This window comes from Sapajus apella, unplaced genomic scaffold (genome assembly GCF_009761245.1).
Source record: "Sapajus apella isolate SASKATOON/1434 unplaced genomic scaffold, GSC_monkey_1.0 scaffold81, whole genome shotgun sequence".
NCBI classification, from domain to species: domain Eukaryota; kingdom Metazoa; phylum Chordata; class Mammalia; order Primates; family Cebidae; genus Sapajus; species Sapajus apella.
The window spans coordinates 5587709-5603612 of record NW_022437021.1 but is presented as its reverse complement, the minus strand read 5'-3'; the positions used below and the strand labels follow the sequence as shown (position 1 = coordinate 5603612).

General features: G+C 41.7%; 1 protein-coding gene across 23 annotated transcripts in view; it reads right to left on the bottom strand.

Annotated features, from left to right (window-relative positions):
- Positions 1-542: 542 nt before the first annotated feature.
- MTERF1 (mitochondrial transcription termination factor 1) overlaps positions 543-15904 on the bottom strand; it is a 469560-nt gene continuing 454198 nt past the window's right edge. For 13 of the 23 annotated variants that reach the window (XR_004261225.1, XR_004261224.1, XR_004261208.1 and 10 more), the window contains 4 exons: positions 8827-9013; positions 3565-3711; positions 3049-3195; positions 2063-2723 (listed from right to left, as the gene is read on the bottom strand). Coding sequence is in view for 2 of the 23 variants with exons in the window: in XM_032253079.1 (XP_032108970.1) it covers positions 2700-2723; positions 3049-3195; positions 3565-3619; positions 8618-8679 (288 nt within the window). In the remaining 21 variants the exon portion in view is untranslated. Of the gene's footprint in view, positions 1743-2062; positions 2724-3048; positions 3196-3564; positions 3712-8617; positions 8728-8826; positions 9014-15904 lie in introns of those variants that run through there. The other 10 variants (XR_004261216.1, XR_004261209.1, XM_032253079.1 and 7 more) reach the window with 10 other exon arrangements.

Below are 15904 nucleotides of genomic sequence, written 5' to 3'. Positions count from 1 at the left end.
ATTATAACTCCATACATCTAGTTCATTTTATATTATTATTGTTTTCATTGCCTCTCATATTGGCTCTTTAGAGGATGCATCATATCTTATTCAATTCTGTATATCTCATGTTGTGTAGCATACACCAGATACTCAGCAGATATTTGGTGAAAAATGATAGTCTGGCTTTTACAATATGATGATTGCCTCCCTGAGAAAATCCATTAGAAAAACAATTGTATCAATAGGAGCCCGGGCGCGGTGGCTCACGCCTATAATCCCAGCACTTTGGGAGGCCAGGGCGGGTGGATCACGAGGTCAAGAGATCGAGACTGTCCTGGTCAACATGGTGAAACCCCGTCTCTACCAAAAATACAAAAATTAGCTGGGCATGGTGGTGCATGCCTGTAGTCCCAGCTACTCGGGAGGCTGAGGCAGGAGAATTGCTTGAACCCAGGAGGCGGAGGTTGCGGTGAGCCGAGATCGCGCCATTGCACTCCAGCCTGGGTAACAAGAGCAAAACTCCGTCTCAAAAAAAAAAAAAAAAAAAAAAGAAAAACAATTGTGTCAATAGGAAAAGGGGGTTACAGCTATTAAATTTAAATCCATAACAAAATTATTTTTAACATGAATTTCAAGAATCAGATTTTGAAATAACTCTACATATATTTTGTTACTGTACACAGATATGTATTGAGAAAGCATAACTCACCAAAAAATAACTTGTTGAAATGCATTCTTCACTTGCATTTAACTCATTCTTCAGGAGCTTCTTGATCTCCTCTATTACCCTTGATCCTGAACTTAGGCTTTTGCTTACAACACAGTTCCTAACTACTCACACTGAACCAAATATAAGGAGGGTAACTGAAAGAACAGGATGAAACAGAGAAGTCAGTTACCCAAAATAATTATGAGTTTCTTTGCTTTGCACAGGAAATTTAAACTATGATATCACAGTCCCCGCTAAACAGGAAGTATTGAGAAAGAGAGAAATTTACCCCCGCTGACCCCATTTCCATTGGCATTCTGCCCTCCCTTCCCTTGGGTATTGTTGGGGGCTTCTCTCTTCACTCATCTATATCCCTCCTCCCAGTAGGAGAAAGAGTAGGCTGACTCGTCAGGGCTTCTGTAGTGCATGAGTCATGGTTGTAGCTGTGAGCAGTCTGGGTACCACAGCTCGTCAGCTCCTTTCCACTCCCAGGCCCACAGCTAGCTGGATAAATGAATTTGGAGCCTGCTTCTCAGATGGAGTCAACCTGTAAGGGAGATAATATGGTTTGGATTCAGGAGCGTATTAGAAAGATTTAATGCTGGCCTCAGTTCCAAGCTGTGTCCTCTAATCCAGACATTAGTAGACTCTGCATTTTGAGGGATGTGGGTATTTTCTCTACCCATTGCAAGATCTATACTGGTTCCTTTGGCCTGCTATCTCTATCAATCAGAGCATGGAAAGGAGGGGAGGTGAATCTTAGGCCCTCCAGCCTCTGACATAAATACTCCCTTGCATTTGTGAAACATTTCATAATCTATAAAACATGTTTATTTCTAGTAGTTCGCTTGATTTTCACAACCCTGAGAACTACCTAGCCTTGCCCATGACCTTTTCAGTGGCAGAAGATCCAAGGCACTGACACCAGGAAAATGTTCTCTTTATCCATCCTGAAATTGGCCTTGGCAGTGACTTGAAGATTCTTTCTATCCTGTTTCTTGTGAGCTAGGGCTGGGAATTTTTTTTAGCAACATCCTCAAACAGAGCTTCCCTATAAATTGGGGGACAAAGCCGCATAGAGTAAGACGTCCATAAAATGCATGTGAGATGAAGTGACGGGAAAAAGAAGTGTAACTTGTAGGTGATTAGCTTGGAAATCCAGCAGCCAGGGCAGAAATGCTGGACAAGAAAGAGGATTTGAAAAAGCAAATCCTCATTCCCTGATTCCTCTGACTTCCAGGTGATCAGGAGAATCTAATTTTAAAATCTATAATAAACTATATCATATGCTGGTAGTAAGGAAGAGTTGAGGCTCTTGGAGTCTATTTGAAGAAGCTGATGATACCTACTGATACAGATACTGGAAAGCAGTTAAATATTTATGAACTTTAATCCATGTATGCCTAGTGTTCCATTATTGGAACACAAAGCTTGTGGGAGTTATTTACACCCAATTGCTCAAGGTCATCACCAAGGTTTGATTTTTCACACACAGAAAATTGCATAAATGGAATTATGGAATTAACCATAAATGGGTTAATTCAAATAGGAACAAAACTGCCTTCTATTTTCTTAACCCTCCCCCAAGCTAATACATACTGCTGGGGCTACCCACAACAGAAACTTGAGCCAGTTTTCCATTTATTTTCCAAAGGCAAGGAGACCCCTTCTGAAATTGTTGCTTGGCAACCTGTATTCAAATCTTCACCATTGGAGACCGCTCATGTAATCCGTAGACAAGACGCCACAGTCTTGACTCACATGATCAATAGGTTATCATCGTCCTCCTCAAATAGTCTTTCAGCTCTCCAGGTGCCTCACTCAACATTTTCTCACTACCAGAGTATACTACAGTTTATTACAGATTTTAAAGCACATCACTGAACACACGTCTTTTAAAGCTGGGCTCTTGAGCTTTGGCTGCTGTCCTTCTGGTGGGTTCCACTTGGCATGTTTTTCCTCTGTCTTCCAGGCTAGCATTTACCTGCATGGTTTTCCTGGGTTCCTCCTATGTGGATTTCTCATACAACACCTTAAGGAAGAAGAAAAGAAAATGAACATTTATTGAGCATATATCATTTTCCAGATAGGATACCACATTTATCCTTACCCCTTATAGGAAGTCAAGGCATTACATGGCATCTCACATTTATAAAATGGTCTTCCTTTATAATTCATATAAATTATTACTTCATTTAATCTTCACAATGGTTCTGCTGTGAGAAGGGCATGATTCACATTTCAGATCATGTGAAATACTGAGATCCAAGGAGGCTGATCAATACAAAGAGAGTTTTGAAAGAGCTAACACTTGCACCCAGATTAGTATCCATTCCAGCAAGCTCTGAAAGACTTACTTCCACATGAGACCGACTCTGAAGGCATGCAAAGAATGTCGACTTCAGAATCATCCAGATGTGGCAGTTCAAATCCTGGCTCTGCCGTGTCCTAGCTCTGTGGCCTTGATCAAGTCTTTTAACCTCATGCAGCTCTGGTTTCTTTATCTAAAATGGAGAAAATAATGCCTATCTCATAAAATTGGTGCATGATTTAAATGAGACACATTTTGCCACATGCCTGGAGCTTAATAGTTTTCAACAAACAAATGATCATTTCCTTTTCTATTCATCTTCTAGAGCAGGTCATCATAAATGGAAGCACAGATAGGTGAAAGGTCCTGGGTCAGAATCTGGAATTATATAGTCAGCAATGTGAGTACATGTTTATCAAAAGGGGGAATACCCTTTAAAAGTTGAAAGACGCTCTTCCAGAATGTATGAATCTCAAAATGTGTAAATAACCATTTTACCGAGCATTTCCCTCACGCAAGGCACCGTGTTGGGTGCTGAAGGGATATAAAAACATGGTCCTACCTTCAGAGAGTGATCTTTGGTCTGCATTGAATGTCTATTCTTCTTCCAAAGACAACTGTAGAAGGAAGCACAGATTCTTAGGTTCTAGGCTACTCCTATGTCTCTAAGCAAGTATTCCATCCTTGTGTGGTTTCTTAATGAGTTTTCCTGCAACAACAGGGTCAAAGCAATGAAAGATAAAGTTTAAAAGTTAAAAGAAACCTTTACAATCTTCCATTAATAGTACCCCTGGCAGTCTCTCAGAAGCAGGGCTTGCTGGGTCTCTCTCAGCACTTGTCTTCTGGTCTTAGAGGTCAGCCAGGCCTGCTTGTCCTAACATGGTTTTTTAAATTAGTGGGTCATGAAGTCAACTTAGTAAGTCTTGACCAGCATTTTTCAAATAAGAAAGACAAGACCAAATTAGAAAAAAAAAAAAATGCCTTGTATTTATCCTCAGTAAACTTTTTTTTCAAGAAACATTAGCCTGTATAGGATATTTTTTACTGTGGGTGACCAAAAATGTTTGAAAAACATGTTCTAAAAAACAAAGTTCCAGGAGTGTTTGTGGAATAAATGGCAGATTTCAGTCTTTAGGTTTAAGTCTAGCACTTCAGAAGCTGTTTTATTCTAGGCATTGCTATTAAAATTTATGTAGCTGACATTAGATAAATGGTCTTCTTTTCTGTTGGCTACCTGAACCAATCAGGTAGATTTCCCCCTGATTTCATATTCATCTCTACCACCACCACAACCACCACCATCTCCTCCTATTTCCACAGGAGAATCTCTCTGGCAGGACCCCTAGATCTAGTCCCTTATAGGCTGAAGCATCCTTACTCTTGTTCTCTGCATCTCCTGAAAATGGATACAAAATGAGTCCATCACCAGAAATAACTTAATCTAACTCATGACTGCTCAGAAATCCATATAGAGTTCAAAAGGTAGGGCAGATTTTGTTGACATTCTTATCCTCCTCAAGCCACTTTCTGCTGTGTTTCTATGTTTCTGCCTTGTATGGATGCCTGGGAACACCTTCTTTCCTGGGATTCCCTCCTTTTCTTCTTGGATAATTCAGTTTTGTTCTGCCAATATGCCTTATACTCTAACCAGCCAGCCCCACAAGCTGTTACCATTCAGATCCAAATCAACAAATTTTTTTCCACTTGGATCTTCTCATGCTTTACAGTGGAATTCTCTGAAAGCTAAAACCTTTCTCTGGCTGATACTGCTCACTCCTCTAGACATAACTCTAATACACTGTTATTTTTAAAAGGGTCAAAAGACATGAAGTGGACAGAGCACCCCATCCTGCCATACTTATCTTATCTTATTAGACTGGAGATGCGTTTTCTGCATCATAGGAGATCCTCACATTGGAAAGTCTGTGAGCTGACAATGAAATGTCTAAAGAACCCGTGTTTTTAACCTATTGAATAATGTTTGAACCAAAAGATACTTAAAACATAGATAAACATGAGTTTCCTCCCAGTGTCCTATAGTTTTATAGTTGTTCAGAGAAGGAAGTGTTGGTGATGACTAGAATGACAACAGAAGCCTTTGTGGAGTGGATGAGACTTGAACTGAACCTGGATAGGTGGGCAGAAGCAATGTAAATAGAGCTTTGTGTGGGGATCGCTCCCATGTAAGGCCCCCTAATGTGTGGGCCTCACCGGACGGTGAGCTTGAGCCCAAACACAGTTTCCTGCTGGAGGCAGTCGAGCTATGGGAAAAAAGGAACTAAGAAATGACTGATGTTGCAAAAGTTTCTACTTCTGACTGCAATGACGCTTGGGCAAGGGTTGTGTGGTTTTGTTAGACATTGTGTCTCCACTAGGCCTCTGCATGACCTTTACGACTTTACTTTTCAAGAAGTTTAACTTTATCTGTATGACTGCCTTGAACCCTAGATAATGACTTTATGGCTTAGCTTGTGACTCTTAGGTATTGTTATTCACAAGTGTGTTTTGGTAAAAACAGATAAAGCATACCGCCTGCCCACTTTTATGATCCTTGAATGTCATGCTTAAGATTGTTTTCGTGATCCTATATTTTGTAAATTTCCATTCCTCTTATTGTTGATTGTGTAAGCACCTTTGATCTTAAGGTATATATTGAGACCCTGGACAAAAATAAATTCGCTGTTTAGGTGTTGCCTTTTCAGTCCTCCAGACCCCAGCTTTTCTGTCTCTCTTTATTTCTGCGCACCCCCTCTTACAGGTCGGGACCCTCTTGCTGGCCAAGACTTCCCAGCTGATCTTCCATCGCCCACAGCTTTGTATACAAATAGGACAAATAAACATAGCAGAAAACAATCAGAAAACCCTGTGTGAATGAATGGACCAGGCTGGTGGGATGGAGAGATGGATTGGAACTCTGTAGGGAGGTAGCATAAAAATGCAGATTAAGACCAGATCCTCAAGGAAATACTTCAATGCCAGGAAAAGAAGGGAAGCCTTGGTTTTTAGCAAATGAAAGCCTTGATTTTGAGCCAAGCTTTCTGAGCAAACCAAGGCAAATGAAGCCTTGGTTTTAGGGAGATTAGCATTGTAGTTTGTGGAGCAGAATTTGGTACAAAGAGACATCCAGCAAAGATAGACCATAGAAGCAGCCACTACAGTAATCCAGACTTGAGGTAAACCAGGACACCAACCAGAGTGATGCAGTGGGAACTGAAAGGGAAGCATAAATACGAAGGCTTTTACAAGACAGTGTGTCATCAACCTGGGGCAGTCTGATCAGCCACATTTTATTTACGTACTCCGTCTTGAACCAGTTAATTTGCCCTTCAGATGTATTTTTCCTGAATATGTAAATTCTCATTAAGATACATGCCATATGCCTCCTTTGAAGCTAAGTCAGACCCCACCTAATGCTGGCCTTTACCTCTTTTTTCTCATTCGGTAATCAGCTCACTGAAGCAGATGTTACTTCCCGACTCCAGAGATGCCAACAGCCTCAGAAAGAAATGGATTATAGAACTGGGGTCTGCACTCAGCATGATCCAAATATGGAAATCAAACTGAGGCCTTCTTAGGCTCTGTGCCTGGCAGTAAGAATGAAAAAGGGCTTAATGTTGGGCCTCAAAAGACACTGTGGTTACCCGGGCACATTTACTTGCCCACAGAAGGTCTTGCCAATTAACACTAATGGTGTGCTTTCAATTTACCTTCACGGATTTATTTGATAAGTATTTACTGGCTGTGTACCACGTGCCAAATAAGGCAGTGGGCATAAAAAGATGCAAAGGGCACAGTCCTTGCTTTTGATAGAGTTTCCTGCTGTGTGGGGGGAGACAGACTTATAAACAAGTAAACAGTATTATAATGGAGTGCTCTGCCCTCTACTTGTCCTCTGAGCACCCAAAATTGTAATTGGATGCTGGAGAGAGAGACAGAGTTTGGGATTACGGTCTTCACATTGCATACTTTTCAATAATCACTTAAAAGGTCAAGAAGCCACATATAAATACCTTACACTAAACATTTTGTATTGAATAGAAGCAAAAATGAAAACCAGCTGGGCATGGTGGCTCATGCCTGTAATCCCAGCTGAGGTGGGCAGATCACCTGAGGTCAGGAGTTTGAAACCAGTCTGGCCAACATGGTAAAACCCTGTCTCTACTAAAAATGCAAAAAATAGCCAGGCATGGTGGTGTGAACCCGGAGTCCCACCATGTTGGGAGGCTGTGGCAAGAGAATTTATTGAACCCAGGAAGCAGAGGTTGCAGTGAGCCGTGATCAAGCCACTGCACTCCAGCCTGGGCAACAGGACAAGACTCTGTCTCATAAAAACAAAAAAATAAAAACAAGCAAAAAAGAAAAGAAAGAAAACTGAAATCAGCAAATCTGCTGGGAGGTTTTCCCAGCATTATTTTGCCTTAGGTCTTTATTTGACTGGTGTGGTTACACTGTCTAACCTTCCTTATTTTTCAGAAGCCTTGAACTTCATGATGCAAAGGACCCTATTCTCAGTTCCTAGAGTGAGTCAGACTGCCCATGCTTAGTGGTGGGGAATTCCACAGTCAGCAATAGGTACAGTGGGAACTGGAAGTAAGATAGCCTGAGCTCTTAGTGAAATCCTTATGCAGGACTTGTGAAAGTATAGTCTAGTGGGGTTTTGCTCTGGGAAGTTTAGGAGAAATGAATAGCTTGTTTGTGAACATCTAATCTGCTCTGTGAATTATAATCATTTCTTTACAGTCAGAATCCTGTCCCTCAATAGGTATTTCTTCCCAGGGACCACAACAGAAGTAAATCTTTGGAAAAGGTCAGCCCAGGATCAGCAAGTAAAGCATAGATTTTGTTGTTAGTCATTTAATTTATGCTCATCTGTAACAAACTGTTTGTCTTTGCTAAGAATTAAAGCCATATATCATTACGAGTCTTTCCTTTTGTTTTACAGTATTTTTTTTTCCAGTTAAAATGAGGTAGTTTCTAGTGGTGAAGGATATGCAAAGTTGAGGCTAGAGAGGGCTAACAAAATGAATGTGGACTGGAAGTAAATGCTGTAATTGTATTGGCCGTAAGGATTATTTTAAACCTTAGGAAGAAAGGAAGGTATTGAGAACTTTTTTTTGCTGTTTGTTTGTTTTAATAGAAACTGCAGATAGCATGTCTCTAAATAGTTTTAGGCTAGTTTCCTTGAAAAGTATACTGCCTCCTTTCCTTTCTCATATCCTTGTTAGGTTTTGCTAAATAACAATGTGAAGGGCCAAAAAAGCTTTTAAAGCTGATTTCCTTAAGTTTGTAATTCCTTGCCAGAAACTAGAGGTCTGATTGTCCATGCCCACTTCAGTCTCCTGGCTATTTATGAAAATATAAAATAAAACAAATTCACATGCCTCTCCTCCCAACACACACACACACACACACACACACACACACACAGAGACAGAGAGAGAGAGCATGAGAGATCCTAGTGCAAGACAGTACCACAGAAAAACATGTTCACATCAACTTAACTGCACTAAAACTGGAAGTATTTAGAGGAATAATAAATCCTATTAGATTATTTTCTTGTCCTCAAAGAGAGGTGCCTGCCGATCAACAGCCCTTTACAGAGAGTTAAGTCATACCTCGCCATTGGGCCTGTTGGAGACAGGGCCTGGATCTCGGGCGCCAGCCAAAATCTGCCCATTGAGACTGGAAACGCTGAGGTGAAATTACAGGGCTTTTGTGTTCTGTGCTTTTCAAGTGAATGTAAATAATTCAACAGCTGTGTTTCACTCCAGTGGAGTCCCCCAAATATTCACCCACCCCATAATTCATTTAAAGGGGTACATACCTAAGTAATTAGTGAATTAACCATTTCAGCTTGTGTAGCCAGGTGCCAGAGGTGGTCTTATGCAGATGTCAGGTAATTACTTAATATGTTGAGTTGAGGCAACAATCTAGTTTCTCTTTTGGCTGATCTTATGACTTTTTCTCTGTTAATCAAAAGATCCCAGATAATTGTATGAATCACCAAGGCACTGGAAAACATCAGTACAACACATGTTGAGCCTAAGATGCCCAAGGTCTAAATTATTTTCTAGTAATAGTGTTTCCACCTAGTTGAACATATTAAAGCATAACGTACTAGCCTTCCAATAAGTCTAATCTGGCTCTTCCTGGTGGGGGGAGAGAGAGAGAGAGGAGGAGGAGAGCAAGAGTGAAAGCGAGAGCGAGAGCGAGAGGGGGGGGGGGGAAAGGGGGGGGGGGGAGAGAGAGAGAGAGAGGAGAGAGAGAGAGCGCACCACTCTCTTTATTCAAATACAAAGGGCTTCATTTACTTTCACATTCCTTGGAGTTCTACTCAAGTCAAGTAAAGGGAAGGTTAAAGACTCACTCATTCAGGCCCAGTGTGGTGGCTCATGCCTATAATCCCAGTACTCTAGGAGGCAGAGGCAGAAGGATCAATTAAGGGCAGGAGTTTGAGACCAGCCTGACCAACATGGTGAAACCCCATCTCTACTAAAATAGCTGGATGTGGTGGTGCAAACCTGTAGTCCCAGCTACTCTGGAGGCTGAGGCATGAGAATTGCTTGAATCCAGGAGGTGGAGGCTGCAGTGAGCTAAGATTGCACCACCACACCCCAGCCTGGGCGACAGAGCGAGACTCTGTCACAAACAAACAAAAACAACTCATTCAATAAATATTTTGGGGGTACCTACAACATTTAAGCCATTACAAGTTGCGGTGGAACATGACAAATGCAGCACTTGGCCTCACAGACTTCCACAAGCTTTGTTGTTCACCCAGTGGAAGGGCGAGATTCAAAAACACAAGGAACTACAACGAAATGAGGTATGCACTAAAAAGGTGACCAGCAAAGTAAAGGGCCTGGGAATGCAATGTGAAGAACATTTCAAAGAAATTGGGAAGTTTAGGGATGTTGTAGATATTATTCTCTGTGGTTCAAGAGGATATAACCAAGACAAAAATGTGGTGGATGTCAGTTCAATATAGAAATGGTATTAACATCTAGAGCATCCCAAACCAGCATGAACTGCTTTGAAAGGTGGCAAGAGTCTTACTCCTGTGTTCAAGTAGCCACCATCTCAGACATCACTACTCATTGGTCTTATGGAGACATTTTTATTTTTCGAGTCTCGCTTTCTCACCCAGGCTAGAGTGCAGTGGCATAATCATAGCTCACTGTAACCTTGAACTCCTGGGCTCAAGCCATCTTGGCCTCCCAAAGGGCTGGGATTATAAGTGCGAGCCACTGCTACCAGTCAATGTGGAGATATTTTTCATTAGGCAAATGTTTGCCTCAGATGACGTTTAATGAACCTTCCAATTTTGTGATTCTAAAGTTCTATACACCTGATGGCCAGTGACCACAGAAGTTACCAACTCCATTAAGCAACTCATTCTCCAACCTGAACATCCTAAATCCAGTCAAGCAGAGGACTGGAAGAGACTCTTTATTCCAGGTGGAACAATGTAATATAGCAATAGAAACTGCTCTCTCTTCTTACCTTTCTCTTACCACAGATTCACTCTTAAAGATCATGTCTCTGGAGAGATGGTCATTGACCAACAGTTTTATGGAAGGGGTTTTCAAAGTTGAATATTAATTTGTTCAAAGATACATAGTTTGTTGATGGCAGAGCCCAAACAGTAAGTTCCACTGTTTGAGCTCAGTTCCTTGTCTATGACAGATAGAACATAAACGGTAGAATTTGAATCATGCTCTGAAGAGCAAAACGACGGGAATATTTGACTGTGTCTGAGTCAGATGCTGAGCCTATGACATGGATTCATTTAGTCCAATTTCCAGTGCTTGTTAATTCTAGAATGTTCCAGCTGCAGTTTTTGGAGTTGCCTAGCCAAAAGATTCTAAGCAGAAAAACCCTAACCTTCTTTCCCTCTATGTGCAACTCTTCTTTTTCCTCCTTTCTTCCAACTCCAACTTTGACGTTCCATGACTATTTATATAATCAGACACTTTGTTTCAGAAAAGTACAACCAATGCCTTTATGAAGGAATACTCTGCAAATGCTCGAAATCTCAAAACATTGTTCAAATCTCTATTCTCCCCCTCTCTCTTTTATTTAATGAAAAGAACAATTAAAGAGATTTTAGGGGGAGGATCTGGCACACAACGCTGTTAACCACCTTTCAGGGTGTTTTCTTTGGAGAATATGATTACAGCTGTTCAAACTTTAAATTATTTACACTGAGCAAAAACTTTGATTTTTAAAAGTCATATGACTTTATATAAACTAAAAAATGGCAAATAATCAAAACTTGGCATTTTTCATAGACACATCTTGCCCATGGGCTGTAGCCTCTGAACGGTGCTTGCTGGGGCCTTGGATTGCTGGGAAATGATAAACGAAGACTGAAGAACAAGAATTTTGCCTAGTGAGTCATATTGGGTTGCAGCTGAGTTTGAAAACAGCGGGTCGTCATCAGAAAGGTTTATGTGAAATCTAATGAATCAGAAAGAGAAAGCGAGGGGAAATGGTTTCTTTTCATACAGGGCCAGATTCTCATCTGATGTAAGTCTTGGAGAATTAGCCGACATATGGAAATTATCCCCATGTGGTCATATGGGATAGCAGTATGAGGAATCGTTAAAGGAACAGGAATATTTAGCGTTGAAAAGAGAGAAGATCTGGGTGGGACAGATCCCACTTTTCAAATATTTGGAAGGTTAGCATGTGAAGAAGTGAGTATTGTGTGCTGCTCTCAAGGGCAAAACAGGGTCAATGGATAGACATTGGAAAGACAGGCTGTGGTTTAATATTCTCCTGTTTCCACTAGGGCCTCAGAGCATGGCTGTTTCCTCACAGCAAGATAGGCTCCTGTGAGGGGACAGAAAACTGTTTGTGGAGCTCCCCTCCACCCACCCCACCGGCAACTGAGACGGGAGTTGAGGAGACTGACCCAGCTCTTGGACTGACAGTAGAGTTTCAGCCTACCAGGTATGGCTTGACTCCAAAGGCAACATCTACATTCAGTTGAGGCAAGCAGGCAGCAAGGAGAATGGAAGGCACCCGGGCTTTAGAATTAGGAAGGTCTAAGTTGAAACCCTAGCCCTGTCATTTATTGTCTGTGTAAAGTTGGGAGAGTTGCTTGGTTCCTCTGAGCTGCCGTTTCCTGATCTGTACAACGGAGATAACCTCACCAGTCCTGTTGGACATCTGTTGTTTCTGTCTACTCAGCAATTCCTCTTCCTACTTTAGTAAAAGCACCTTGATTTCTCCCAAGTCAAATAGAGCCCCAGTATCAATCAAGGTGAATTATCTGCCACGGACAGTTAAGCTTTGCCTCCCTGGGATTTTAATCTTGAGCAGAGTGACCCAAAGATGAAAAGTAGTTGAAGTTTATTCCTTCTGAGGATGGCATTATAAAGAGGTGTCCATCAATTCCATCACTTCCTGTGACCCGAATTTCCTGAGTTATCAAGTTGCTGTCTCCTTCTTGGGGCCTAGTTGTTCAGCTTCTTTAATTCTATGAGCTTCCTCATTTTTTTTTCAATAGACCGTGTTTTTTGCTTAAGTTAGCTGAATCCATTTCTCTGGTTTGCAAAAACAAAATAACTGCATCTATACCCCTACTTTAATAGGATCACTTTGAAGATTAAATGAGAAAATATACATAACCTGCTGATACAGCCCTAATGTCTGGCACATAATGTGTGCTCAATAAATGCTAACTTTTTTGACTATTGGGTACTGGGGGCCCAAGATAAGGGAAGAACAGTTCTAACAGGTGGATTCTGAATTTCAGCTATATACATCATCTGGGATATCTATTCTTAAATATTAGGCCCCAGCAACTGTCTGGTATAAAGAACTCATTGACCATTAAAGTTGGCCTGACCATGAGATTGGGTGGGACTTTCTAACTCTGGAAGTGATCAAGCTTAGATTCAAGGCCCCACCAGAAGGCCATAGAGAAGCTATCATATTGGGACTGAGGCCTTTATGGTCTCTTCCAACTCTCTGTGATTCCAGGTAAGGGATACTCTTACTGCAGTAAGCCTATGTGCAGGGACAGGAGCCTCAGGTCACCCTAGCAGCCAGGACACACTTTTAAGTCCTGATTTTGCTTGACCCCTTGCCAGGTGGCACTGTTAATCATCTCTCTTTCTGAGCTTTTCTGTGCTACCCCTCCTTGCTGATTTTCCTCCTATCTCATTTACAGTGCTTTTTCATGTGATATTCCCTCTGCTCTTAACGCCTTTCTTTACTTCAACCTTTTTGTCTTTCAAGATTCAGCTTAAGGCCTCGATCTATCCTGAAGCCTTCCCTTTCACTCTGGTGGCCCCAGTCTCCCTTCCTACTCCCCTCCCCAGTGGGCTTCAGTACCCTCTGTTCCAGTAGGTAACACACTGGGTTTTCATAGATAATTCCCACCCCATCCTACCTGCAGGAAAAAGATCTTACACCATACTTTTGGGTCTTATTAGGGTCAGGATGTGTTTGTGTTTTTTTTCTTTTTTTCTTTTTTTTTTTTTTTTTTTTTTGAGAGATAGAGAGGGTCTTACTCTGTCACCCAGGCTGGAGTGCAGTGGCATGATCTTGTGTCACTACAGCCTTGACCTCCTGGGCTGAAGCAATCCACCCACTTCAGCCTCTCAGGTAGCTGGGACTACAGACACACACCTCCACACCCAACTAATTTTTTTTTTTTTTTTGGTAGAGATGTGCTTTCACCATGTGGTCCAGGCTGCTCTTGAACTCCTAATCTCAAGTGATTCAACCTCCTTGGCCTCCCAAAGTGCTGGGATTAAAGGTGTGTGCCACCATGCACAGCGCCAGTTATTCTTATAGCTGGAGACCCAATTAATGCAAATGTGCTGAAATGGGGCATGTCAAATACTTTTTAACTATTCCAACTTACCTGACTTTACTGCCCAGGAACACAGTCAGGACCTAGATAGTGATTCAACCTGAGCGGCTAGTGAGATGACAAGTGAACCAGATTGACTGAATATTTCAGGCCAGCACTTTAATTTCCTGCCCTAGGTATCTCCATCTCTAAATAATTTTCAGCATGTTTCCCCCAGAATCAGAGATTACAGGATAGTTCATGTAAAGTGCATTTTAATGTGCCTATCCCCTTCTTACACAAACTATCTCAAGTCGAAACTTTTGCCACTTGAGCCCAAGGAGAACAGAACATATTACCTAATTATTTTGCCTCCATTAGTTAAGGGGTTCATAAAATGATTAGCTGCTTTCATCTCTGCGGCCATAATTTTATGCCTAACTTTAAAACAAAGCCAAAAGCAAAACGCCCACTAGCGTTGCTTTATTCAATCCTGGTTTGTCTTCTTGGTTATTTGTGAGCCTCCCTAGTGATGAAGGATGTGATGGTTTCTCACCATAATGTGCACTAAACCCAGAAACATTTAGAAGACTTGTAATTACTCTTACTAGTTAAATTAATCTTAGATCTTACATTAGAGAAAAATGTGCTTCTCCTTATCCTCTCAATTAGGAGCTCCCAGGATAAGGGCTGTGGTACAGGGAGACGTTGGGACATTAGTGTCTCCTTACCTGTCATCCCAAGCTTCAATCTTGCCCTCGCCTCAGAGAAGGAGCAGGGTGAAGCAGGCACTGGCCTGCCCACCAGGGCACATTCAGATGGTGGGAAGGAAGGTCTTCCTGCCTGAGCACACGCCCCGGCTACCCACCCTCAGCAATAATACTGGGCATCAAGGGAAAAGGAGAGGAGTGTTCACGTTTCTTCCATAAAACAGGCATGCTGTGGGTTTCTGAGAACTGCAGGATTTCATCTCCATCCCACAAGTCATGACACCTGCAGCAGCCAAGCAGCTGTTTGCCAGAAGGAAGCCAGGCTATTTTGCTAGGATGAGAGAAGAGTTGCAGATAGCTTATAAAATGGAAAGACACATGAGAGTTGTCTTCAAAAGAGACTAGGCTAATTCTCCATGGTCATATGAGGCAAAACTCCAGGGAAGATCTATTTCCACTCAATGTGGTGGATATCTTTCTGTCCAACAGAGCTGTTCAAAGAGGAAAAGGGCTGTCTCAGAAGGGACTGTGCTCTCTCTCCCTGAAGAACTTTAACCAGACACTGGGAGCCCACTTCATGGAGAAATAGAGGAGAGACCATAGAAACCTGGGGATGACTGGGCTACAAGACCATGGAGATTCCTTTCTTCCTCAAAAATGTAAGAAACCACAGTCTTGGAGCCTGTCAGAGAATGAGAAGGATAAATTCCCTTTTGCTTAAAATAGGTTTGTGGGATCTTCATGAGTGTATGAGGGAACATCAGAGTGATTTTGATTATTAACCAGAGAGAGCCCTCTCAACGAAAAACATACACATTGCCAGAGTAAGCTGGCAGGAGTCCGAGATACAATCCCAGATTCACAGTGCATTCAACACATACTAGACAGCATCTAGAACTGTTTTTATTAGGTATTCTGAATTGCCTCCTATGCACAGAGCACTGTTGTAGGTATTGGAAGAGTTACAAGATGTTTATGGCCCAAAGAATGTGTAATGTATATGGAGAAAGACATTTTTACTAACCCAAAACATAAAATCAACATTGAGAAAATCGTGAACATATCCAAATATGAAAGAAAAGGGGGCAATTGAAGAGGATCTCAGCTGCAACTTAAAAAGCTAGACTTCCCTGTGTCCCTTTCATACCTGTATTTAAATGTCCTATGGGTGTGGGCCTATAATGTGACAATCCACATCCCCTTCTTGTTTATCCCCTGGACCTGATCAGGGTTTGAGGTAGGGTGGAATGAGGAAGAACTCTCTTTTTGGTGGATTTTACTTTCACACAACAACATTTTAGTTGATTATAGTAACTCATAAAAATACTTGGCTTCACTCCACTGATCTCTTTCATCTTATGTCCATACTGCTTTATTGATACTTG